Source organism: Serinus canaria, chromosome 2 (genome assembly GCF_022539315.1).
Source record: "Serinus canaria isolate serCan28SL12 chromosome 2, serCan2020, whole genome shotgun sequence".
In the NCBI taxonomy this organism is placed as follows: domain Eukaryota; kingdom Metazoa; phylum Chordata; class Aves; order Passeriformes; family Fringillidae; genus Serinus; species Serinus canaria.
In genome coordinates this window covers 66,192,135-66,219,622 of record NC_066315.1, presented here as the reverse complement: position 1 = coordinate 66,219,622, position 27,488 = coordinate 66,192,135, and the positions used below count along the sequence as shown (strand labels likewise).

At 42.2% G+C, this 27,488-nt stretch overlaps 1 protein-coding gene across 1 annotated transcript in view; it reads left to right on the top strand.

The window, feature by feature from the left end:
• BMP6 (bone morphogenetic protein 6) overlaps nt 1–27,488 on the top strand; it is an 87,801-nt gene that overhangs the window by 36,734 nt on the left and 23,579 nt on the right. Inside the window, exon 2 of the mRNA XM_030229878.2 lies at nt 25,475–25,667. Within this exon, the coding sequence (XP_030085738.1) occupies nt 25,475–25,667 (193 nt within the window). The remainder of the gene's footprint in view (nt 1–25,474; nt 25,668–27,488) is intronic.

Here is a 27,488-nt window from a genome sequence, read left to right as displayed (position 1 = left end):
GTGGGGTGTGTACCTTGATTAAGGCTGCACCTTGGCATCCTTCTTACTTTTCCCTATATCAAAATGGCCACATATTTCTGCTTTTCAAACTTAGGCTGCAGTTGCTGTGGAAGGCTTTGTTTCTGTTTTATTTAAAAGTTTCATTTTTGACTGTTATATTGGTGGACCGAAGTTGAGCTCTTTGTCATTGTCTTTTGAGCTGTTGAAATGTGTTAGAGAGGAACCGGTGAGAATCTGCACTGTGAAGCTGTTTTTTGCCTAGTTGGGTGTGAGTGCTTCTTAAAGAGAAGCAAATCCAGATGAAGGGAAAATTGTTTCCTCTTTACCATGTTTAAGGAGTAAATTTCACCTTCAGCTGCAACTGTGTTACAATTTGCTCCCATGGCAAAAGGGGACAGAATTTAGGCTTTGATGCTCTGATCTACTATGAGACAAGGTTCAAATGGATTTTTTCCCAGTCACATGTTGCTTGCATATTTATTTTTCTAATATACTCATCAATAGTTTTAAGAAATGGCTGAAAAGGCCCAGAATGTAAGTTTATTGTTATACTACTGTTGTTCAGGCAATTCAGAGTAAAACACGACATGAATTTTGAAAGAGACAAAATAAGTAGTAGAACTTTGTACCTCACTACCCTTCCACAGTTGCTCTGTACATTGACTGCAGTAACGAAGTAATAACACAAAGATAGTCACTTCCCTGGAGTGGTTTCTAATCTGCAAGCAGAATTTTCGGGGGTGCATTGTTCAGGAAACTTTTTTCCTCTATGACAGATACTGTAACCACGTTTATGAAATGTTGTGTCGCTGAAAATAATCCCTTGTATTTTGACAGCGGCTTCTGAAACCCCCTACCTAGTTGGAGGATTATCTTAATCTGGATAAAGAGATACAGATGAGAGTTTGTAGGAGGGAAACGTATTTAGGGGTGTTTTATATACTTTAGGCAGCTAAAGAGCCATCAAGGACAAATTTTGCTGATATCCTAATTACAGTGAGTATCCAAAATGAGTAAGGGTAGATGCCATGATTGGAGTGTGTATTTAATACTCTGATACGAATGGATATTGCTAACAGGGTCTCTCTTCTGTCTGTGGTCATCCTGGCAGCACTCTGCCACGCACATGGGGAAAGAAAACTGTGATAGAAACAACAGGCAAGCAGCACCTGGGTGTGCAGTTATGTTATGTTAGGAGATGTTCAGAGAAGGCATGGGAAGGTAGTGGGATCTGTTCAGAGACCTCTCTGTTCTCTGCTGCTTTCTCTAACCTCCACAGTTCAGAGATCCTATCATGAGGATGTGACCAAAATATTAGGTCACTAGTAGATGAAAGATGATTATGAGGAGCATGGCAAGACACAAATGATATGGGGACGTTTGAATGTGAGCAGCCTTTCACATTAGCTAGTATGAGCTGGGGGGTTTTGCTCATAAAGCATAGCCAGTCAGCAGGTGGGGTGGATGGCATGCAAAGATGGTCTTGAAGTAGTTTTGTATTCTTTCTGTCAGGGCAGGAAGCAGACCTTCTCTGTCAGTAAAATTTTATTGAAGAAAGAGCCTTGTTCTAACTGGTGACAGGGCCGACATCATCCCTCAAGTAATTGTATCCACCACAAAAGGGATTTTGTGTCAAAGGAGCCTGACCCGATTCATCAGGTGGGTGAGGGGCTCCTTTAATTGGTCTGAAATTATGATTTTGATGATGGACATGGAGAGCAATGAATTTAGGCTTGGCTAATTGCAGGCTTTCTGAGCAGCAATTAACATGTCAGAAATGTAGTTTTGCTTGAGGGAAATGCTGATACTTTCCTTGCCTCCTATTTAAGAAAAAACCCAAAAAACCAAAACAACAAAACCACAAATGAAAGTCTCCTGTAAACTAATGCAAACAATCTGTTAATGCTTGGGAACCTGTTTGTCAGTGGTGTGACCCGATGGCTGTAAAGTGGGCTGCCAGCAGCTCTAGCTTTGCTCTTACTAAAAGCAGAGGGGATCACGCTGTGTGCATGAGCCCTGCTAATGCCCCTGGCAGCTGTAAGAATTGCCAAGTCTATAAAAGCAGCTTATCTCCTGAGGAGGAGAGCCCCCTCACCAACCCCCTCCAAAATTAGACAGATTAACTTCCTAAGAAATGGAGAGTTATTCTGCCCCAAACCTACGCTGCTCATTCGAGCTAATCTCTGGAGGGCTGAAAGGCCTCTTGTCTGTGATTGGAATCATATGATAAAGCCTTGCTTGCTTTCTCTTTTATTGTGCCAAAAAGTTTTTCTTGCTTTTGATCTAGCTGAGAGCTGAAGTAGCTTTTAGTCTGTTTATGTGTCATGTGGAGCATTTTGAGACAAGAATTTTGGGTCTCGTCTCTGTGTTTCTGGCATGGTATGTCCTCATACCCCATGGAGTGCTCTCCTCAAGCATCAGCTGTACCTTCCCCTGCCTCGTGATGGTTAGGGGCACCCCAGGGAGCTTTTCCACTGACACAGTGGGGCAGAATGCAGATTAAACAGGGGTGGAGTTATCTCCATTTGCAGACTATATTCTGTAGGCTGAGAAGGAGAGAATGTTACAAGAAATTGTGATCACTCCTCTCCCGTGTCCTGGCCCCAGGCTGGGGAATGACACTTGCGTCTTCTGCTGTACTCAGGCATGACCTGTAAAAATACTGTTAGTAAACACTGAATTGCACCAGCTGCATAGTAATCAAGAGATGCAATGAGGAATCTTTGCCCCACTCTTCTCTGTGATCTCCTGATCCTTGCCTGATGAACACCAAGTTTACTTCTGAACAGGTCTAACTTTGGCATAGATGTGTGAAGGCTATAAATGCTGTGAGGTTTTTTTCCCCAAAAAAAGACTAACTTTCCACTTTATTAAATGCTTGAGAGTCTTTTACATCAAAAATCTGTTACAGATTTTTTCCTAAGAACAAGCACTCTTTCCTCCTCCCACACAAAAAAAAAAAGTCCCAAGGAAAAAAAGAAATCTTTCCAATGTTCAATACATCTGGGCTGTAAAAAGGCAACAAGCCCTGAGTGCATGGGTGACTTCTCTGCTCTCCAGGACTGGATCCTCATTGCTCTGCAGAGCCATAGCACACAGGCTTTGTTGGACGTGCTAAGATTGCATTTCAGAAGGGCAGGAGAGCTTCCTCTGCACTGTGTCCTCAGTGTGGTGCCAGGTGCTGATGCAGAGGTGTCGCCCGTGCTGCTGCAGCTGTGGGTGTCTGTTGTTTGTAACCTTCCCCTCTTGGCATGAAGAGCTGCACTGGGAGGTTTATGGCAGAGCCAGAGTGTGCTGGGGGAAGCTGAGGGCCATGATGTGGGCTAGAGACTACCCCCAAGTGCTGGTTACTCTGTGCTTTCCCAGGGTGCAGGAGATTGGTACCACTCCTGCTTTGTTTACTGCCAGCTGGGATTGGGGGTCCTGGGAAATGCTTGTCCCTGAAAGTCCTGAAGGGGGAAAGAAAAGAGGAATTGCGGGACATGTGATTAGTTGAGCACTTAATAATTTGGGAACATCAAGGCAGACTCGCAGACTCTCTTCTGATAAGATGAAACACTCTCAACTGTGTCAAAAACGAAGCTTCCAAAAACATCTGAATTTGGATCATGGCTCAGACCTTGGCTCCCTCCTGACCTTGTGTAAATCATGTAATTTCCCCTAAGAAACATAGGAGACCTTGCCCTTTGAACCTGTGGTTCTTGGCTCATCCCTTTCCTGGCTTTCCTGTTCAGCTCCTGGAAGCCATTCTTGTTTGCTGTCAGGTTGGGGAACTGACTGCTCTGTCTTTGCAGAGTAATGGCAGAAGAGTCATTCATTCATCTGGAAGTTAGTTTCTGTCGCAGCAAAGTTTTTGCCTTCCTCATTTTTTTGGCCTGCTTTGCTGGTCCAAAGTCTGAATGACAGTTAAAAGCCTGCCTAGCTGATGTCACATGAGGAAAAGAACATTTTGGAGTAATGGAGGGAGGATTGATATGGTTTTCCTGAATCCTGGAGACATGTGATGTTTTGGGCAGGAGAGCCTCTTATCACTTACTGAGCATCCTGAAACTCCTCTCTATATCAGGAGAAGAGCAGAGCAGCTGCCTCGCTCACTTCATTTGAAAGAAACAAAAACACTTTTCACACACTGTCTGAACTATGCTGCATGCTCATATTTGTACCATTCAAAAGCATTGTTTTTTAAAAACCTTTGTTGTTTCCCATTGATTGATCAGAAATACAGTAACCAACATCACTTCAACTGTGCTTTGCTCCCTCCATTATTTCTATGAAGGATGCTTTGGTGCTGGTGTTAGTGGAAGCTGTCACTGAGGGTTTTCCTTTATTTTTTTCTTTCTGTGATGACTATAAAAACTTGATTTTTTCTGAAACCATCTGTGATATTTAGTGTCCTATTGTTTTCCTGCTTTGCAAGCAGGAAGGGAGAGATGTATATTTTCCCTTACAACAAACTGGCCTTTGTCAGATGTTGAGTCACTTGGTGAGTTGGACTGCCACAAGTGGGCTCATTGTAAATGTCTAACCATGTGGAGTTCATGCCTCATGTTTTTTGAATTATAAAATCATATACTGATATACAGGTATGAGAAGGGCTCTGGATCCATTCAGTACAGGTGAGATTGTTATCTAGACAGTGATTAGCTTGAATAGGAGACTGGACTAAACTGTTTCCCTATGATAACTTTACAGAGTTCAGACATTAGGATGCTGATGTTGGGTTTTTTTTTTTTTGCATTACCCAGGTTGCTTTTCTTCCCACAGATTATCTCTGTTTTAAATAGTTCAAAATAGATGGCATTTTAATTATACAGATGGGTCAGATACTTTGGAATGAAACCAGATCTTTTCCAGTGAGGGTCATGCTGAAGTTTTCATGTAAAGAGAATGACTATGGACCAATTACTTAGGACTTCATTATGACGAAAGAAAACAAACATGGCATCAACAGTGAGTTTAGCAGCCTTTGTTTCAAAAAGGAACTTGCAGAACCATTTAAGGCAAAATAGAATCCCAGAGAGAAGTATCAAAGGGTTCAAATGAGAGCATAAAATACTGTACAATGAAAAATGTCACAAGAGCTTCAATGCCTTAGATATGTATGTGAAAAATTTCAGGCTGAGCCTTCCCACACTATGGGAGGTCATCAAATAAAGCAGAGCTAGCTCTGTTTATCTCCAGTCAAAGGGACACATGACTTCATTTGGGTTTTAGTCTCATTACTGCTGAAGTGTGAAGTGCCAGGTTAAAAAGACTACACGCTTTTCACCCCTAGGGATTGCTCTGTTTTAATGGGTCAGGTCAAAGCTATGGCTCATAACATTTCAAACGATTAATGTTTAATACATCTTAAACTAAAGTCCTTGAGAATACAAAATTAACCCTGTGGACGTCTGTGATTGGGACTTCTTGGTATTCAATTGCTTCAAGGAATATAGTGTGCTATTACTGCTGGCAGTGGAGGGCTGAAACAAAGCCAAAAGAACATATTTTTTCAAACCCTATTGTTCTTCACAGAGTGGTCCTGGCAGTCTCTGTTCTCTTGCATCCTCAAAGGTTGCCAGGATGAATTACATTACACAAACATGTTAGTCTTGGGTTATGAGAGGAGACTAAGTGTCCAACCTAAGTCAAGCAAGAAAGTGTTGCTACTTCTCAACTGGGAGTTTCCCATTTCTGACTTTACCTTCTACATTCCTTCTGTCATATACTGAAACTGAAAAAAAATCCCAATCCAACAAAACCAAAACCAAACCAGAAAAAACCCAAAAAATGGGAAAAAGACCAACAACCCCCCTCCCCCAAAGAAACAAAACCAAAGCCCCCAAAAGCCCTTACCCAGAAGGGTGAAGGTTGCAGTTTCTATTGCCATTTTAGTCACAAAACAATAGGTGATGGAATGCCCTCCTAATGCCCACAGTTTAAAAACATTCCATGAGCTTTTCCAACATACCACACAGTATCTCTGGTGACTTTTGGCATTGATAGTGTAGTGGTAGATGGCTAAAATGAGCAGCTAAAAGAAACTGGTGTCTTCTTCTACATTGTCAGGAATATCACTTTTGGTGATGGTTTTTCATTCCTTGTTAAGTCTGAATAATTCAGGAAAGACTGGCTAAGAAGCTGCTTAATATACTGCCTTTTTTGGAGTGGCATGTGGACAATTTGCCTTAGTCATAACTTTAAAGGAATGCAGTAGTCTCTACAGTATAAAATCTTAAGAGGAACACATTTCTATGGTGGTAACATTCTTCATTCAGACCTTTCCTTTAACCCAGACTACTGGCACATTTATTTCAGAAAGGCATAGATCATGTCAGTGTTGATTTTGTGGCTGTGTAAAACAGTGGGAAGATTAGTTAAATTAGTGTATGTTGCTTTGTGGCTTACTTTTTATATGATTTAGTAAAAGGAAGCACAATCAATTAAATGTTTCAAAATTTAAGATCATTGTTGTTCTTCTAGGTGTATCATCTCTTAAGGTCCTCTCACAGCTTCTGTTGTTGAATGTCAAGGGAAATATTCTGATCTGCAAGGCCTAATGGAGGGATGCTTCTAAAACAGGATTATGAATCTTGTAAATCTTTCTTTAGGAGCCTTTTCTCACAGTCTTGAACATTAAGCTGGTGTGTCACAATCTGTTACTCTGGACTCAGTGGAACAAATAGCTCACTTTCATATCCTGGGTTTGAATTTTTTTTTTATTTGCACATTTGTTCTTCGGAAACAGCAAGGCTTAGAAAGATGGTGATATTTCCCCCTCCCTGCCAACACTGGAGTTGTCTATTTTTATTTACTTTGAGAGGCAGGGGAAATTGGACAATTGGCTGAACCACAGTAACCAGCATCACCCGCTTCTCATTATTTCTGATGCTTCCTTAAACTTCTGAAATCTTGAGACTCTAAGGAAAGCATAATCCTCTTCTTCTTTTTTAATTTGAAAACCACATATAATCTGGCAAAAATTCTAGTGCTTTCAAGCAATGACAGGATATACACTCTTGCCTTTGATCCATACATTGGGAAGGGCCTCACCCCCTACCCCATCCCCACCCTCCTCCTCTTTGCAGTTCAGCTTGGACTGTCAGAAGTGGTTTCAGTGTATAATCCTTTGCAGACAGAAATAGATCTACATCCCTACAAGAGCTAATTTGGCTGGCAGTCCCCAAAAAATAAAGCTTGTGCTCCTCGTTTTTGCATCCCAGTTTACCTTGCTGTGAGATGAAGCACTTTTTAGCAAATGAGCTGTCCCAAGGAAAGGTGGAGGAGCAGCTCTCAAACTGGGAAAAGAATGCACTGTGTGGATGCTGTTTTTTCTTTGTGGTTGGGTGCAGGCAGAAAAGGCTGAAAATGTGGTTCAGAAATCAAACACAGACAACCTCTGTTCTCCTTGGAGGACTCCATAGAAAGTGTGTGTGCAGGAGACATTGCTGACCACTGACCACATCCCACTCACTCACCACCACTCACCACACATTAGGGATTTTCAGAGTCCACAAGCAAGCCAATGGCAAGAGACTTGTATAGTTTTTATCTTTTTTTTCTTTCCTTTTTTTTTTTTTTTTTTTGTTTGTTTTTAAATGAGGGGCAGTTTATTGTATCTCTTCTAAGCTTTTGCAGCTGGCAAATTTGGTTTATATCTGAACTTAGGCTGTGTCTGGGCTGGGATGGGGTGGGAAAGGTTCCATAGACAAAGAATAGGGAGTTTATTCTGGGCATTTGCAAGTTCTTCCTGGGGATTTGAACTATTTGTAGATCTAAACCTCAGATTCAGCTGCCCTACGGAAGGGGATTTGTCTTCTCTGTTTTCACTCCATCCCCAGCATTTTGAGTACAGTAGCATAAAGCTTTCAAAATACTGCACTGAATAGTCTCAGTCTTAAAGGGCTTTATTTCAAAGCGTGGTTGGCTAAGTCTAGACAAGTGGCTTAACCCCATTCAACTCCAACACGTCATATGTTTCCAACTCACTTAAAACTTGCAGTCAGAAGTTAAGCTCTACCCTCCTGGGATCTGGGCTGCTGCTTCCAGCCCATGTCCTGGCACTCCAGCATGCCAAAGGCTTGTACTGAGTTGGCAGAGCGTTGGCACCTCCCAATCACCCTGATCTTGCATGAGCACTGCTGTGGCCGGTCAAACTTCTGTAAACAGACTCTAGCATCAGTCCTCTCATTAGCATTGATCACATGTAAAAGAGGCTAAAATTCACATTTTGACACGCAGAGGCTTTTGTCAGCTTTGTAAGTTCTATTTTATGTGCTTTCCAGCTGGGTTTGTATATATCATAAAAGCTTTTTTCCCCTTGTCCAATAAATCAAAGCTAAATCTAACATGCAGAAGAAGTTCATGTTTCCAAAATTCTTACTTCCTTGACAAATCTCTGTATTTGGTAAGAAAAAGCTAGGTCCTTGCCACTGCTCTCCTGGTGAATGTGCTGGGGAAGGCTGGGGAACCAACACCTTGTTTTTCTCTCACTTTTCAGGTGCTTGAGAGAGAAGCACGCATCCTCTCCCCACAGTGTCTCACCAGTGGCCTCTGACAATGCAGTCTGCAAACATCCTGGTCCATGTAGCCAGAACGAAGGGAGGACTTGACTTGATGTAAATTTAGTTTTCTAACAATTGACCTCTTATTTGAGAGGCGAGAGAAGTGGGTGGGGTGTATGTGCCACAGAGGTGCTTCTCCCTTCCTGATGTAGGCAAGTGTCTGTTGCTGGAGCCGATGTAGGACTTTGTGTGGATACAGAGCCATGGCCCTGCCCAGCTGATAACTGGTGGTATGGAGGACCTGAGGTCTTCATGATGTGGGTGCAGACTCAACAGACAAGAAAATAGTGAATTTAAACATCTGTGTAGACCTATCTACTGCCAGTCTCTCACCACCCAAATGAAGGTGAGCATTTGAAGCCCGTCCCACTACTGCTGGTTCAGTGAGTGTTTGTGAGAGAGCAAGGGATCACACACTTGGAAGGAAGCAGCATGGTTGGAGGGTGGAAAACGCGCATGCCAACAATGTTTCATGAGTGATGGCAAAGGTGCAGCCAGTGGGCAGGAGAAAGAACCATAAGAGCTGCAGTTTATCCATGATTATGCCATTACATATGCTGATCAAACGAGACAGAGAGTTTCATTCCATTATTAATGCACTACACTGGTACTTGGCAATACCATCTGCCTCAGAGCCCTTTCCCAGCTATGAAACACAGTTACATCTACAGGAAAAATTAGGAAATGGCCTGAAAACGCATTTTTTGCACTCTAACATTTTTAACCTGGATAAAAGTTCAGCAAGTGCCTGCGTGTATACTAAATGAGCAGTGGAGAGTAGATTTTTAGGAGTTAAAATAGCTGTTGAGCAAAGTAGATTATGCAGTATTTGATCATGTATTTTCTAGTCTTTCTGAATGTCTGCTCCTGTACCTTGTGATGTGGATGCTATTTTCTGCAAATGCAAAGTTTTGCTACAGTTTTCTGCTATCTATAGGAATGCAAAATGAACTCCAAATATATGGAAACTTTCTATTACCTACATAGACCAAAAAGCAGATGTTAGTCTTGAGTTGGTGGAGGTGAACAGCCAAATAAAGTTCAGCCAATTTTATTGGGAAATGAGGAAAATCAAGTAGAATATTTTCCACCATTAAATTGCCTTGCTTCTCCATCATGCTACTAGTATTAAAAATATAGATTTGCTATGGGTGCCAGCAAAAAATTTCATCTTGTAGAAAGAAGAGCCTTGTAAAGGAAGCTGCAAAATAATTTACATTCTGGTTTTCCAAGGTCTTTCCAAGGTCTTTATTGCGGAAAAAAAGCAAAGTGCAGTTGGTAAAATAACTTGGAGAGAGGTTTTTTTTTTCTGGGAAGGGGTTTTCACAAGACTTTTAACAATGGCTTAAGAATGGAAAGGGGTTTTCATGAGTCTTTACCTACCCCTTGCAGTTTTGCGAAAGGTGTGGCTATTCCATCACTTAAATAACTTGTCCTAAAGAGATTTTAATTGGGGCACCATTTTGATTGCAGTGCTTCAAATAACTCAGGAGTGTCAGGCATGGTTTTGGTTGAGCCTTCTTGCTCAAACCAGAAGGGCCAAGGCTGTCTGTGTTTCTGATAATTGTTTCAGCTCAGCTGGGTTCTTTGTGAATTACCAGGAATGGCTTAAGTGTACTTTTGGATTTTACCTGGTAGAGCAGCAGCTTCTGATGAAACTGGGTCAGGTTTCCTTGACCTCTTTCTCTTAGCTTGCTCTGCCCTCTATTGAGGTGAAATTAGGCCATTTGTATATTTCCATGTGGCAATTTGTGTTTTCTTACAAGCTGGAGTTTTTTATGTACGGTTAGCATGAAACCTTTTGCTTCAGTGAAATATGATTTCAGTGGTTTTGGTTCACTTTGGGATGTTTTGGTTCTAGTCTGACATAAAAGAGCATCCATTTGGAAGCGCTGAGGTTTTGGAAATGGAAGCTCCATTTCTAGCCCTATGATAACTCCAGGATCCCAAGATCCCTGGGTGTGTTCCTATGACATTCATGGTTTAATGCCTCCCTGTAAGGCATATGAGCTGTGGTGGAAGCCATAAAGTTTGTAAAGTATTTCAAATTGGAATCTAAAGAAGAAATATTTGCTCCTCATGCAGTAACATTCCCTGTTGAAGCTCTGTTTTCCAGTTATGTAGAATTCAAGCAAGACCATAACTTTCCTAGCAAATGTGGCTGCATTAGAAGGGGGTTCTGAGGGGCAGTTTCTTGCTGCTGCTTAATGCGTGAACTTGTGATATTTGAACTTGTAAGCTGTATCTCCTTGGACAAGGAATGAAAGGTAGGGATAGAAGGAATATTTGTTGTATTCTGAATATGACATATCAGTCCAAAAGACTTTTGATTTAGTCTGTGCTGGTTATTTAAGAGTGTGCAGCCTTCCAGAAACTTCTAGTTTTAAGAAGAAAACTATTCCATGTCAGAAAATAAAAGATTAAAACTGCATATAGAAGAAATGCAAGTCTTCGAAGAAGAATATAGTGAAAATACATCCCACAGCTTTACCTGAGCTGTGCAGAAGTGCAGCTTTAGCCTCTACTGCTCTTCTGCATGCAGGACATCATGAATATGGAGTGCAGAATGTTAACTTGAGCACTGGCTATTTGTGTCTAACAGCAGGTTGTAAGGTATTGAACTATTGCATCCATGTTTCTCTTTATTTAAAAATAGCAAAACTTTTTTTTATTCAAAGTGAATCAGCATGTACTTGATTCCATACTTATATAAGTACTAGTTGAGGAAGTTTATCAGTGCACATTTTGTTGTAAGCAATGTAACCAAAACTAAAAACCTTAGCAAATCCAGCTATATTTGCATTTATTTATGGATAGACTAGATAATATTTCTCTCTTTAATCCACTCTGAAAGCAGAATTCACACTTGACTGTCTCTTCAAAGCCTTTCAATCACACTTTCTTCTGTGTGCAAAGTACAATTGACTGCTTTTTAAAATATTAAATAGCCCTACTGTTTCAGATACCTGACTAAAGACCCTGATGTTTGTGCTTTGTAATCCCACAGTACCCAAACAATACTGGTCTGTGACCCTCTGAGCCAAACCAAACATTTGAGTGTAGCAAATCACAGGGGGTAATAACCTTTTCTCAAGGTCAGTTATCAGGTCACTGCCCATGCTCTGAGACGTTTTGGGTGAGATGCAACTTGGGATGGTCCTATGACAATGCATTGGATGCTGGGCAGCCATCCCAGCTGCTGCTGCTCTGCTGAAGAAACAGCAGAAAGGCAGTGGCAGAGGAAAGAAACTTCCTGAAATTGAGCTAGACATAAGGGGCTAAAATAGTTATTCAAAAAGGTTTGTATAATTTTTGCTGGTTTTGAATATCAAGGTTTTTTTAATATAGAGAATAAAATCTTGTCTTCGAAAAACTTTTCACTGAAAAAAAGCTTACTGTGCTTCTTTTTTTGTTTTCCCTAGTAGAAAAAAAAATTTCAGATTCAAAAATATTAAAAGCATAATTATGAGAAAAGCATTTCTTATGGAAATACTTTTTAGAAAACATTTTGTCTTTGCCAGGATTTTTTTAGCTCCCCAGCCTTATCTCAGTGCCTACAGTAGAAGCTGAGAGCTCTGTTTAACCCAGCCTCTTTCTGGCTCAGTGTAAAGCAGAGTTGCTCAAGCTATTGATATTTTCCACATGGTAAAGGCAGAAATTTTTCTTTTCATCCCATAGAAAAGGTTTTCTAATACTGGTTGGAAAGACCTTCTAATGCTCTGAATGGATGCTATCCCCAGTAAGATAAACCTTCTATCTAAAATATTTTCCATCTCAGATTTTCCTCTGATGGAAAGATATCGAGTGATTCTTTCCATGCATTTGAGTACCAGGGTAAAAAATAACGTTGCTACAAGCTCTTTAGGATCTTGAAATACAAAGGTGGTATTGTTCAGGTTAGGGTTGGGGTTTTTTTTGTTTTTTATAATGTCTTCAGATGAAAAGTGTGGGTCAGAAAGAATCTGGAAGGTTATATACATCAACACCTCACCAAGACATCAAGCATGTGGAATTCAATATTGCAGTGATTATGCTTGAAATAATGCTCAAAAGAATTCTCCTCAGCTACCCGAACAAGTGCACATATATCAGGTAGTCACAGGTCTTCAGAAAACAAACAAAAAAGTCCACCAAATAATCCCTTCTTGAGCTGGTCTATTTCCTGTAATTTTCTAACTAGCACACAGTAGCCGAATTCTGTGGTCTAGACTGGTTTGTTCTGCAATTTTTTTTTTTCTTAGGGATTTACAAACCACAGAGAGTTGGAATGGATCAGAATAAATATTTGCTCATGCACCTACTGATTGGAGCTTTCAAAGTCCCCAGTCTTGTTACAGCACACGTGTGAGCATTAGCATTCATGCAGGTTAGGCAAGTATGAGGGGTTTCCTCTCTAGCCACTTCTCCCCTCCTCAATTTCAGTTTCATGGAGACAACACTTTAAATGTGGTGCGTTTTTCTGTTGGTATCTCTCAGTGTTTTCTGCCTGGCAATTATCTGAGACTGTTACTGTACCAAAAAGCAAATTTTTTAGAATCCTTTTTATCCCCCTCCCTTAATATCAAGCATATTATTACTCATCTTGGAGCACTTCATCATTGCTCTGAGTTGGAGATTTCTCCAAGTATGATAGCAGCTGCAGCTAGTAACATCAATTATATAACACTGAGGTTCCTGTTCTCCTGTTTTGACTGGAGGAAGTTCTTCAGTAGGACATGCCATATAATTAATTGCCTTTTTCTCTGCATGCAAACATTAGAAAAGCTTTAGTCTTGCTGTGTCTATGAGAAAATAGCCATAAAAAGATTCACTTGCTGAAGCCACAACAACACTTGTTAGGGTAGCTTTGTGTCCAGAAATGAAAAAAATTCTGTAAATTTGCATTAAAAAAGTCTGGTACTTTTCAACTCTCCCCACTATTTATATGTTTGTAAAAAGTGTGCTTTGATGTGCTAACCTGATCCAAACTTTCTTATGGTTGATGATTTTCTTATTAAAACACAAGTAAAAACTGAGTAGGTATGGCAGCTGTCTCCATGGAGTCTTGTTAATACTGTCAGATACATAGCATTACCCTCCTGCTGTAACTTAAAAAAAAATAATTAAGGGACTTAAGGAAAAAAAAAGTAATTTTTTTAACCAATGTCCCTAAAGTCATAAACTAAAATAAATAGTCACAAACTAAATCATAAACTGAGTCATAAACTAAAATCTGTGTCTGGGTAATTTAGTTGTTGACAACATTAAAAACTTCGGGCGCAACGAAAGATAAAAGATGTATTTTAAGAAGAAAGTTATTGTAGGCATTTATTTAAATTGATTTCTCTATATATATTTATGTATACTCAAATTTGAAAGAGTTTTGCTGTTTTTCTCCAAGGTTGGCTTGTGACCAGTCAAGGCAAGAGAGGAGGGCATTACTAAGAGAGAAGAGCGGAAAAATAAAATCAGTGATGACAAGGCTGGATTGGGTGGGGCAGAGAAATGCTGGGATAGCCAAACAGCCAGGACATGATTGCAGGGAGTAAAGATACAGAAGCCAAATGTCTAAAAATTAATTTGTGGGCAAGCTGCTCTGCTGAAAATTTTGACACATTCTCTTTTTTTTCATTTTAAATTCTGTCTCCAGGAACCTGATAACTTACAGAAAAAAAAAGGCAAGATAAACTGAAAGCCAGAAATGCCAACATACCAGGTTGTTTTTTTAAACCAGTAGAGTTTATTAATTTCCTATTTGTTACCTTGAGAGCTTTTGGAGTCAATTTATGTGCTATTACTTTAAGAACATATGTAAACAACTTTTGAATTTTAAATGCCTGGAGCCCAAGGATTGCTTTGGGTATTTGGTGAAAGTGAAGGGGGTGGGGAGAAAGGGGAGGAAAAAAAAAAGTAGTACTTGGCAGAGTCTGTCCCTTTTCCTGCTGGATGTTTTTCAGGTGAACTACCCAGCTATGCTACTGTATGTAAGTCAGGCCAACTATGTGGAACTAAGGATTATTCCACAAATCCCCTTTTAATAGTTCTTTTAATGGTGCTTTTCCTCAAGTCTTACTTTTTCCCTGGGATTTCCTACCCTGACTGGGAGTCTCCCATCATTCCCAAAGCATTGCATCTCCCTGGCTTTCACCCGAGCTGGGTACTGTGCTCTGCAGCTGGGAATAGAAGCCGTGTCCCCCGCAGGCCCGGCGCAGGGCTGCCGCCACTGATGGCTTTATCAGATGGACAGAGACATTCCAAGTATGCTTCTGGTCACTGTGGGATATGGGAATATAAAAAATAATGAAAAAGGATGGCTTAGACCAAAGCTGTTAGTCAAACCAGGCATTTTTGTCAAGGCTTTTTTTTTTTTTTTATAATTTCTGTTCTTAAAGAGTGAAATTCTTTACTCCTAAGCAGATTGTTAAAGCTGGGTGGGTGATGTCATTTTCTTTTCTTTTTAAGGCTGTGTTTTGGGCAGCTGAAAGCTGCAGGTTAGGTAAAACTATTAATGACCATTTTTTGACCTCTGCTCCAGCCGCCCGCAGCGGTTGCAAATTTTTAAACGTCTGACGGCTGCTTGGCTCTCCGCAGCATCATTATGTTGGTTGACAGCAGATGAGGTTTCAGAGGTAAAAAAGTCACTTCCCAAATTGCACCCTGCTGGCATGGCCAGTAGACAGATTAAAAAATGGTAGTTCAGTGGCATGGTAGGGCAGGAGATCTCGGTTTTTACGAGCAAGGCATGCCAAGAGTTCCCTCCAGTTCTCTCTGGCTGAGTGCATGGAGGGGGCAAATCATGACACAGTGTGGGGAGAGTGCTTTGCAAGGTTTTATTGCCTCAGAAAGATGAACACTTACTTCACATTGCTGTAAGGGCTGTAAAATATTCTATGATTTCTGTTGGGGTTTTTTTCAGTTTTCATGGTTGCTGCTCTTGAGCACTTCCCAGATGTGTTGGGGTTGCACAGTGAGCAGCTTCACGGCCCTCCTGCCTTTGCTGGAGAAGGCTGTGGAAATGGTGAGACTTTCCTTTACCTTTCTCCATCCTTCTTTGCCCATCTTCTCTTTGCCAGCTTCCTGGGCCTGAGAGAGTCCTGCCTGAACCTTCAGGGAGCCTGTCAGGATGACCAGGACAGAAGGACAGGGAGGAAGAAGTGATAAAAAGAAGAGAAATAGCGGGTTTAGCAAAGGTGCTCTGGTATTTCTGTATAGATCAATGTTGTCCAAGTTGCTGTTTCTTCCAGCTGACACAGGGAGTTGTCCTAACACTGTGGTGGTGTTCAGCCCCAGTGGTGGTTGAGAATCTCCCATCCCAGTGGCATGTTGGAACCCCTTCCTCTGGATCAGTGTGCCAGGCCAGCACACAGCAAATGGATGGACTGAGGTTAGATTCCCTTACAAACTGTGCTGTTCCGTGGACAAATATACATAGCCAGGAGTAACAGTCTTTAAAACACTTCATTGTTTCTTCAGGCACTTCATGCATTTGCTCTCCTCATCTTCAGAGCTGTAGCATCTTCTTGCCTTGACTGTCACAAAGAGTCTTTTTTTTTTTTTTTGTTGTCGTGTTAAAGGCTGGCAATTTGTGGGGTCTCCAGACCACAATTTTACTCTTTTTATCCCTGCAGTCACTTTCTGCCCTTCTTAGGGCCAGTGTTTCCTCCTTTCTTGTATCATCTGTTCTCTGGCTCATGTCAGGTCTGGTGTCCTTCATGCTGTCTCAGAGAGTGCCCTGCCCATTCCCCAAAGCCCATGCTCTTTGGTGGTCTTTTGGATGCTGCTTAATTCAGTCATTTGAAATTGGAGCCCTGTCTAAAATATGAAATACTGAACAATAAGTGAGGCAACAGCATTTCATGGTATCAGCTGGAGTGATAAGTCATGTCAGCAATGGCCATGCCCTTACAGTGGTGGTGTAGTCTCCAGGACAGCCTGACAATCTCTGGAGCAGGGCTGAATTCTGTGTAGTTGAGTCTTGAGTGCTGGATTAAACTTCTCCAAAAATTTATAAATGCTCTGGACAGTATTTTTAAGGGGAGTGATTGCATTGTGCTCTGGAGATATCTTTCTCAGCTGGGCTATTAAATGAAAAGCTGAAACCTGCCTGTGATGCCAAGAGATGAGTGCGCAACAAAATGAAATCTTGCAACTTAAATTGCAAACATTCATCTGTTGCCTGCTTTCCTACTTGCTGCTGGTTGATTCACAGTCATTCCAACAAACATAAAACCTCACCTGCAAGAAAAGCAGAGACGGTAATGCCCATAAATTAAAAAAAACCTTCCCACTTTGCACAACCTGTATTTTGAAATTTAGCTCAAACTTGCAACTGAATTGGTCTGTCCTGCCTTAAATGCCTGCAGAAGGACAAATAATTTTGAGAGATGATGTGAGATGACTATGCCATTTAAAAAATTCTGAAAATATTTCCAGGCCCAGTGGGTGCACCCAGGGCAGCTGTGCTTCCAGGGAGCTGCGTTCCAGTGGTCATGCCAGCAGGAAATGCAGCGTGACCTGTGGCGAACCTGGAGGGTGGGAAACGCTGCGAGAAGATTTCTGCGGGCAGCTCTGAGTGTCCCAGGCAGTCACCGTGTGGGTATGGACACAGGAGCTAATGCTAAGCCAAGGAGGCAAGCAGGAGCAGTAGGAGAATTCTCTTCCCACCATGTGCACAGCTGCAGAGCACTTCTGATCGTGTCTCTGAGCCGACGGGCTGGCAGCATCGGCTTCTTCCCTCCTGCAAGCTGGCTGTGCACGCACGAAGCCTGGCTGTGAAATAGAAATGCTTTTTGAAAAGCATAATATTATTTTAATCACAAATTATTTGGAAACGAAATACAGAAATAGCTTCAGATCACTTCTTCCAGAGGGGTGTTTTTGCAGTCAGAGTCTTTATCAGCTTCTCAGTGGGAACTGCATTAATATTGCCACAAAAATGCAAACAGTAGTGCCTTTGATAAAGCAGTTTGGCATCTCTTAAGCAAAAAGATGTTTTGTTTTCCTAAGATACAACACTGTTTGCAGTGCAGGGACCTGCCATATGTGCCAGCATATGGAAAGAAAACACCAGCTTTGTTAACATTTGTGTTGGGAAGCTGTGGGGAAGGAACGAAGCAGGCGGCTGTGGAAGCAGTTGCCAAGCGGTCTCTGTTATTCCAAGGGGGACAGCCCAGGAAGCCCAAAAGTGAGTGCTGGTGGCAGAGGTGCTGGTGGCCTGCAGTCAGCCTCCTGGCTTAGCTGCCCCTGAGCACTTTGCCAAGGGCATTCCTTCTCCTCAGTTTTGCTTTAGCTTTCCCATCATGTGCTAGAGCAAGGCTGGTCCCCACTGCTGCCTCTTCCCATTGCAGAGTGGAAAAGCTTTACTGGCCATACAGTAGGCATCTTTGTGAAAATGTGAAAATGCCTCTTTAGTACTTACTGGTGTCCCATGGGTATTATGTATTTGATTAGGGCATTATTTTGATTTTCAAACTGCCTTTGGTTCAAGAATCCTGAAAGGAAGCTGTTGTGCAACTATTTTAATCTGATTTTACAAGCTGATTCCAGCTTGATTCCCAGCACGAAGAAACAAAGAAGAGCTCAGCTGCGTATTTCATCCGAAAGTAAAAACCCCTCTTCCTTTGAAGCTCTTCCGTAGAGTGTTATGTTTAGAGAGAGATTTGCTATTGTTTAAATTTAATCTCCATAATTACATTGGGATTGGATTAATGATGGGTTATTTTCTGAGTCATTATTTTCTGGCACACACAGCTATTGAGCATAAAGCCAGGTCTTCACTGGCTGTAAACTGGCATCACTCCACCAAAGCCAGTGGAACAATTCCACTTTGTATTGTGTCGGCCCAGATGTGATATTAGAGCTGTTTTGAAGAAAGCATCCTTTTGGAGTTTGTTGGCCTTGAATCTTCATATTATTGTCAAGGTGTCTGGGCAGTAATTTAAAACTGCATTAAATTTATGGTTGCACAGCTGGTGGTTGTGTTTAACCCACCTCAGCTGGACCCAGAGGGATCAGCAAATAGTGCAATGCCAAACTGAACTGTAGAAATCTTGACCTTTTTTTTGTGTTTAAAAACTGCCTTTTGCCCCTGTGGATGTGGGACAAATTCTTCAGGGAGTTGTGGCAAGCTTTTACCTGCTCTTATTCATGAGAGCAAACCTTGGTCAGTTTGTTTGGGATACTGTACTGAAAATCCAGGGGAGATGTCTGAGAAGCAGAGGGACTGCTTCTTTTTGGAATTAGTTATTTTTGCTCATTCTGCTTTTCAGAAATGGCTGAAGGGGGAGGGGGGAATCTGGGAAGATCTGGCATGTAGAAGAGCAGCAGCAGGAGCAATGGGCAGGGGACTTGATGTGTGTGATGAATCCCTCATCACAACTGGGGTAAACGAAAGAAACAGTCATCTTTAGGAGATTCTGGGGGGCTGTGTAGAGTTACTGTGATTGCAGAAAGTAGTTGAAGCTGCTGGGCTGAGACCAAGGTGGGAAGAAGTTATCTCCCCACCTCTTGTGCATGTTTGGCAGGGAAGGGTTTGCTTTCAGACCTTGTATTTTAATGTCTCATCTGAGTTTCTTCTTAGGAAGAATTGTCCTTCTCACCACCTGTGAAATGGCCTGCTAATAAATCATAGTTTTGAAAACGGGAAGGTTTTGCTTTCTTTTGGGTCTTTACAGTAAAGAGAAAATGATCAGTCCTGTTCATAACCCATAGTGGATTTAGGATGTTGCTGCAGTGGGATGGACCACTTATCTCCTTATCTTGGTGCCCAAGTGACAGTGGCACACATTGTATACATGGAAGTGTGAAAAACAGGCAGCAGTGATCCTTTTCTGAGGCATCCTCACTACTTTCTGGAGATATCTGCTTTTGCTGCTGATCTGACCTGCTCTTGAACCTGCAGGTCCACTAGAGCAATGTAACTTCTATTTCCTTGTTAAGCAGCAGAAAGTACCTGCAAAGCCTTTTAGTCTTCTCTCCTTCATATTTGAAGATATTAAACTGGTACATTGTGCTCTTTGGGTTGTACTCTGCAGTTTTTAAAACAGTGTTTGGGAAATGCTGCTTATTTTAGGAAGAAATGTCAGCTTTAATCTTTAACAATGCTTCTGCAGTTGTGATCATCTGTCAGAGACGTGGGACTGTTTGGGAGACTTGGTATCTTTTTTTAGGTTGACCTAATGGATTTGGAAAACAAACAAGCCTTCAGGCATCTCTTCAGAGTAAATGCCTTGCAGACCCCATCCATGAAGATCCACTGTGAAACAGAAGGCAAATTGTAAGACCCAAATGAAGACTGAGTCTTGCTCTAAAGCTGGACATCTCTCAGACTGGGTGTACAAACCTCCACATTCTTACTCTCTTTTGCTTCAAAAGAAGCAACTAGCAACTGTGGACCAAGATCAAGGAGGGAGGATTTAAGCTCATGTGAATTTTGTTCTGTGCAAGCTATTGTCTGCCAGTATTGAAGAAATTCTGGTGATGCCACTGTAAGTTCACAGCAGTAGATCAGTCACATGTGTACATGGTCCATTTATCAGAGGGGACTGTTGGAGCTTTAGTAATGCTTAAAGCATTTGAGGCATAATACACTGCTTCATTGCTCCAGATGTGATAAATGCTGTTGACTTAGAGCAGAAATTGGTGATGTAATACAGAGGAATTGCCTTTGTGCTGATTATGTAGATGTGGTGGTGAATCTCCTGCAAGCAATTCCAGTTTTCAGATGTTTACTCATTTTATTTGGGAGTGGGTCATGTGTAAAGGCTGAGAAGAAATAAATAAGAACTACTTATATTGGTTCTCAAACTGAATTCAGGAGCACTTATGCAAAACTCACTTTGTATAAGCAGGTTGTGAATCCTGGCTACTTTTCCTGGAGCATGTGGCCCTGCAAAACCAAGTCACCATTAAAGATCTTGATGTGCAAAAGATTCTATGGTAGTTTCTGCTTTGCTAGGGTCAGGACAAATGCAGAATGTTCTAAACAGTCCTGTCTTTTTAATTTGAAACCCCACTCCTTCCCTGTGCCCTCCGAGGCACATTGTCATGGAAATAATAATTATTTATGTAGGAAATTTATTTTTAAAAAATTACTTCTGGAGCTGTAGGTTAGTATTTTTGGCTTTGTTTTATTAGAGTTTGAACTAGAAACTTTCTTAAGCCAGTATTTTAATTCTCACCTGAACACTTGACCTAACACTTTTCTCAGCAGCTGAGAACTGGAGAAAATCACCAGATATCATGATACTTGGTGCTGCTGTTCTAAGTGAAAATTGTGTTTCCTCAGGAAAGGCTCTTGACCTGTTATTTCTGCATGCTGGTTTGATTTAGATCCAAAAAGGAATGCTTAAAATTCCAATGCAGAAGGAGAATTTATTTCCATGGCTGTCATTAGACTTGGACTTCCTTTGGTCCAAGGTGTGTGCTACACAATCAAATGGAAGTAGGATGGTATAGTTGCCAAAATAGATGTGTTAATTTCTCAATTAATTTTTTTTTTCTGTGGAGTGTTTTTAAAGTAACAAGTATTGTGAGCAGCATGCTATTTTTAAACCAGGGACATTTTGTGCTGAAATTGGCTATTGCAACACTGGGTTAGAATTAGAATACACAAAATTCAAAACCACAGTAACCCTAATTTTGCCATTCTTTCCTTTTTAACTGCTCAACAATAGTGCTGTGTTTGTACAGTATTTAAAAATATTTGTTAAGGGGAATGTAAAGGGCTACTGGCAGGCTTCTCTGTTAACTCTTTCTGCATGCTCTGGCAGTCTGCTTAGAAATGGGCTCTAGTGAAACACTCAGTCCAAAGTCCAGAGCTCACACCTTTTGCATTGCAAGCAAAGGAGCAGCCACCGGCCAGGAGGGGGGCAGACCCCCATGGTGGAGTGGGCAGTCCCTCTGGCTCATGATGGGCTAAAATCTGTTTGCCGTCTCTTTTCCAACTCGCCCTGGTACGTGCAGGCCTGGATTTGTAACCTCCAAGGACTTACTCCAGCAAAAGAATAGTAATATTTGGGATAATACAGTCTGACCATGAAGATGGATTTTACAGGTTCTGTCTGGCCTGGTCCTAACCTTCCAGCCAGCACTCTGGGAAAAGGTTATGGGGGCCCAACACCTCTCAGGGCTTCTGCCATCCAACCTGCCCCAGCTGTGAGCTGCCTGATTTTCCCTGCAAGAGCTTTGCACAGTTGGGACATTCTTATGTCCATCGTCAGATGGAAATTAGCTTTGGATTTCACATCACCGGTCAGACTGACCCAAATGTATTCATGTGGAAAAAATAATAACGGGAAAGCAGCTTGAGAAATGATTTCTGCTTTTTGCTGTTGCCTTGCATTTTGGTGTGTGCTGTCTGTATTTTGAATACAAGCTGATGCATTGTAATGCAATAGCAATCCAAACTGGGTAATCCTGGGAACCAGCAGCTTGAATCTTGTCTTTCCAAATTTTACTGTTCTAAAACTTGACTTCTTTGTTAAAAATGAAGAGTTTCCAGGGGGCAAAAAGCCCCCAGAGAAAGACTGTTGGCATTTTATATTTTTAAGCTGTCTTGCTGAATGAAAACAGTTGATTATTAGCTTGATGGGGTGACAATGAGTATATAGAACTTAAATATCTCACCACGCCCACAAAGAAAAAAAAATCCACCCTCCATTGTATCATGGGAAGATACATAGCCAGAAAAACTTTCCAACTCATTAAACTTTTATACTTGCTTCATACAAGCTTAATGTAGGCTTTTTTCCATCCTGTGATGTTGTTGGGCTGCTTCTGAAGTGATCCCAGTGGAGGAGGACACCATCATCCTAGCAGTATTTCCTTCTTATAACAGAAACCTGCCTTTCTTATAACAGAATGAGCTGAATTGCTTAATCTGAAGGATTAAAAAAAGATTTCCTTGTTTGTGCGTTTCGGGTTGTTTATTCTGCCAAGCCTGATAACGAAATCAGTCTGAATATTTCCCCTGTAAGCAGTTTAGTCAGCTTCTATGATTGTGTGCTGTATTTGGGCAAGGACGGGGATAAAGGAAGAAAGTTTGAAAAAAACAGGAAAATACTATTGTGAATATATCAGGCTAGTTATAAACTGGTAAAGGGTAATTGGAGTCAAGCATCATACCTGCTGCCACTTGTCATGCTCTGCAGTAGTTGTTTTGGTGGGCTTTTCTTCCTCTTGTGACTTGTGTTTGACATTTTAGGAGAGGAGTGTGGGAAAATACTGATTTAAAGACGAGAGTTTGGTTATATCACTTTTAAACTGCACATTTTGTGGTGATGAGTGGAGATCAGGACACAGTTGCTGGCTGGAGGTCAGAAAGGAACAACAAAAAGTGATGTTTGGGCTCATTTTGAGCTCTGTGCTGTGTGGGACAGTTCCAGGCTCTCTCGTGCACCAGGAGAGACCATATCACATCTGGATGTGGGGCAAGAGCTGGCAGGAAGCATCAGTGACTCCTTTGCTGCCTCTGGTGTAATTTTAGCTTTCTGGCACCCTGATGGAGTTCAGTTGCTTATCCTGGTTGTGTCCTTCCCCTTGCTCTTCCTGCTTCTTCTTTATCATCCTCAGCCACGAGCCTGGGGAAAAGCCGCCTCACTGCACCTCGCCTGTAGGTCAGCTCCTCCCTGTGACAGCACGGAAGGGGCTGTGGGTTTCAGCTGGTCACTGCAGCCATGAGCGAGGATGTAGCGAGTTCTAAATCTAGAGCTGTTGCTTCATATGTGTGCCTCTCCAAAGCCCTGGATTTAGACATTCCCTCACCATTAATTACATCCTCTCGTCTTTTAGCAGCGAGTAAATGGGCCAAGCTGGGCACGTCCTGCTGCAAGCAGCCCAAGGCCGTTTCTCATTGGTTGGCTGCTTGCAAAGTTCTCAAAGTACATGACTCCTCTCTTTTGGGAAGTGCATCCTGTGGGACTCTCCTCAGGATGGGGAGTGATTAGGCACCTCAGGTCCTGTCTCGGAGGGCGTACATGCAAGAGACACCAACCAGTCCGGTATCTCTGGAATTGATCCCTATTAAGTACAGGGGCAGGTGCTCCAAAGGGAAGCCCAGATCCCCCATAACCAATAGCCAGAGAGGTAATTCCTGGTGGCACTGGAATTGAGTGTGTTACCATCACTAGCCTTGGTGCAGTCCCTGACAGAGATGCTGGGTGTTACAAGCTCATTTCTGGAAGCCATAGAGCCCAGTCACCCTCATTTGTCTGTTGTTTGACCTATGAGCTGCTCAGACAGATGCAGTGCGAGACCAACAAAATTGGCAGCGGTGTCTGACTCTGACAGCAGTTTGAGAATTTGCCTGTTTGCCTTGTGGCAGCCCTTAACACGACATTCCCCAGTGTGGTGTCCCACAGATCGCTTGGCAGCAGTCATGCAGAGGTGAAAAGATTTCCAGGTGAGCTTCAAAGAGAAGGATGTGACTAAGCGTCTCACAGGGAGCCAAGATGTGGATCCAGCCAGATGCGGCAGCTCGCATGGAAGGGCTGCCAAAAGAAAGGGAGAGGACGGACTAAACTATGACTGGAGAATGAGGAGGAACAGGCAATTGGGCAAGGTGGAGGGGAAAGTCTCCATGGGCTGTTTCCAGCACCTGGGAGATGTCTGTTCTTCAGGGAGGTAACCTGTGGGTAAAGCGCCGAACCTCAGGCACGCTGGCTGAGGTTCGGCGCTTGTCATTCCTGGCTCTGCCACAAGCCTCCACCGCCTGTCCTTGGACAAGTCACTCTCCCGGTGACTCAGTATCCCAGCTGGAGAACAGGCATTGCTGCTTACCTCATGGGGATGTTGTGAGAGTAGGCTCATGGACGCCTTTGCAGTCTGATGTATTAAATGGGGGCGGGGAGAACAACAAAAAGTGACCACAAAGACAAACATTAAAAGGGATCTGTTCTTCCTTTGCTGCCTGTGCACATAATCATGTCCCTAATGATAATGCAATGGTGACTTATTCATCACTGACATGCACTTTTTCAGTTCCAGTGGTGGGAACGGTTTTTGTTTTTGCTTTTCGTTTTTGCTTTTCGTCCCCTCAGGCTTGTAAAGATGTAATTTTGTATGTTTATATAATAAGTTAATGTTTTAAGCAATTTCTAGTAGAAAATTAGAAAAAATAACACAATTAATCAAAGTCAGACTAAACTGAGATGTAATCAAGTAATACAAGAGTGGGACTGGAAGCAGAGTTTGCAAAGGGCACCTCAGACAGAGAAGATGCAAATCCTGACTCCTAAAGAAGGAGGAATTCTTCTTTGTGTCTGTCTTAAATCCTGTGCTGATAATGTACCCAAGGAGGTCTAAGACCAGAAACTAAAAGTGGTCACTCTTCAGTTCTCTCCTTCTAAAATAAGCTTCTGCAAAGGAGGGGGAGCTCTGGTTGACTTTAGCCCTCAAAATAAATGTCATGTTAATCGTATTCACTCACAAGGTGGTCCAATGGCTAGTGTACAAACCTGGGAACCAGAAAACAGGATGTGTTAGGGCACTTAGGGAATAGTGCCTGGTGCTATTACTTGGTTCTGGCTGTGCCTTTGTGTGCTAAGGCAAAATGGAACTACATGTCTCCCTGCTTGTAAGAGTGCTATGAGACAGGGAAATGCTGTAAAGAACCTGGAGAGCCACAGGTGGAAAATGCTGGGAGTGATCACAAGCTTCAGAGTTTTACGCAGGACCAAAATGCATGGTCATATTTCACCTGTCCAAGTTGGCTTTTCTTTAAAAATTAGGAATTGGCTGGCGAGGAGGAACATTCATCTTCACTTAGTACTGTATTTGAAAAGCTTTAATTCCATAAGTTTTCCTGACACTCACCAGGGCTTTCTTTGGAGAAAAAGACAAGATTCTTGTTTTTTTTGAAGGAACAGGTGGCAGCATGTAGAAACCTTTTGTTGTTAAATTTTAGTCATGGTTCCTTTTTTTTTCCTTTTCTTTCCTTTTCCCATCTGCAGTTGAGTATGACAAGGAGTTCACGCCTCACCAGCGGCACCACAAGGAATTCAAGTTTAATTTGTCTCAGATTCCTGAGGGAGAGGCCGTCACAGCTGCTGAGTTTCGGATCTACAAGGACTGCGTTTTGGGAAGCTTTAAAAACCAAACCTTCCTTATCAGCATCTACCAGGTGCTGCAGGAACATCAGAACAGGTATGCAAGAGGGGGCTTCCTCTGTGCTGTCCTGGAGAAGGCTGAGATTATGCAATAATATTGATAAGGCTGAAAATAAATATAGGTTTGTTTGTGTTAACAGGGTTATGTTATTGCAGGGTCCCTTCCTTATGGGAAACTGGCATGGTAGGGTGTGAATGAGGGTGTGACTTAGCTGCAAGCTTTGTCTTTAAATAAAGAAAGAATCTGCTGAGAAGCAGTAGATTTTTAAAGCACTGCTGTCATTGCTGTTGTGTAGTGAAATTCACATATCCCCTTTCAACTTAATACAAGCAGCCCGTTTGAAAAATAGTGGTTATTAGCTCAGACTTGATCCACTCTCAGCTGGACTTATATTAAAGTAAATAAAGCAGAAGAAAATTCAACATGCTGACCACAGGTTCAAAATAATTTCTGGTCTTTCAGTGGCAATGAGAGAGGAAAAGTGAGAGTGGCAGGGTAGAAACTGTGACACAAAAATCCAAACAAGTGTAAATGGAGTGATTAATTTTAAAAGAGTAAGGTTTCAGATGGAGGAATCATGTAAGGCTAAAAGATGGAAATACATGGTCAATTAAATGTCAGAGTAATGCTGTGGTACAAAAGTGTTTCATTACTTCTACCAAAACTTGTCAGGACTGTAACTGTTCCTCTGCTGCAGGCATTTAAAAAAAAAAAAAATCAAGGCCAGCAGTGTTTGAAAAAATTGAATTTGTTTTCTCTTTGAAGGCTTGATGGGCGTTTTCCTTTCTGCTCCTTCTTTCTCCAGTGTTTCCACTGGTACCATTTGGAGGGATCAGCCTTTGATGATTGGCAGTTCTTAGGGCAGCATCAAATAGCTCGTGGTTGTTCTGTGGGGAGTGTGGCTCCTGGGGAAAAGAGAGAAATACTTGGGGACGTAGGTGATGGGGAAGAAGGTGTGGGTTTCGGGAGATCAGTGTTCCCTCTTGCAGGTGCTTCAACTTGCAGGTTGCTGCAGTGCCTCCTGGGGCGTTGTGCATGCTACTTAGGATGTTACATCAGTGCCCAGCTGAAAAACTGATCAAAGTCCAGATTTCATGTCATGCAGATTTCATAGATGTTAGATATATTGTTCATTTGGAGACACATTGCAGAAGAAATGGCAAGTGTTGGTCTGCTTCAGATTCCAGAAGTAGAGATCCCACCTCCTCTGGAGCAGGAAGGAAACCTCTGCCAAGCATCTGTGGAAGAAATTGATAAGCTGCTCTGTGGCAGTCACCGAAGCAGGGCTCAGAGTAGGAGAACTGTCAACTTTTATGTGGATATAACATTTTTTCGGAGTAAACTGAGCAAGCAAGGCAATGTGGGAAAGAGAATGAAATATTGGATAAAGTACAGGATATGGTCCCTGGTACAGCCTGTTCCTAACAAAATTAGAAACTCTCTGCTCTGAAAGTGGCTGTGTGCAGCAATGATGCTGGGTTCTTGTATCTGTGTTTCACACACCATAGCAGAAGCATGCCAAAATGGGATTGTCCTGTGAAGCTGTGACATGTCCTTTGGCATCTGGGTGTCCTGGGCATCCCTGGGTGCTAGAGGCCTCCCTACAGCCAGAGCAGAGACAGCAGCACCTAGTGGGGATCCCCAGGGTGGTCCCTGCCCAAGAGCTGGCGAGTATTTTGGGTCTTTCCATTCCCTTCTGCCGTTGCTGGCAGCCATGCTGAGGGGATCCCGCTGCTGGGACTGGGAATCCTAGCGCAGCTTCCTCCAGGCTGCCAGCAATTCCCTGTCCCTCCTGACAGGGGCTGGGCGTGAACCGCTGACCCAGGGATGAGTGTCTGTAGTTCATTACTAACCCCT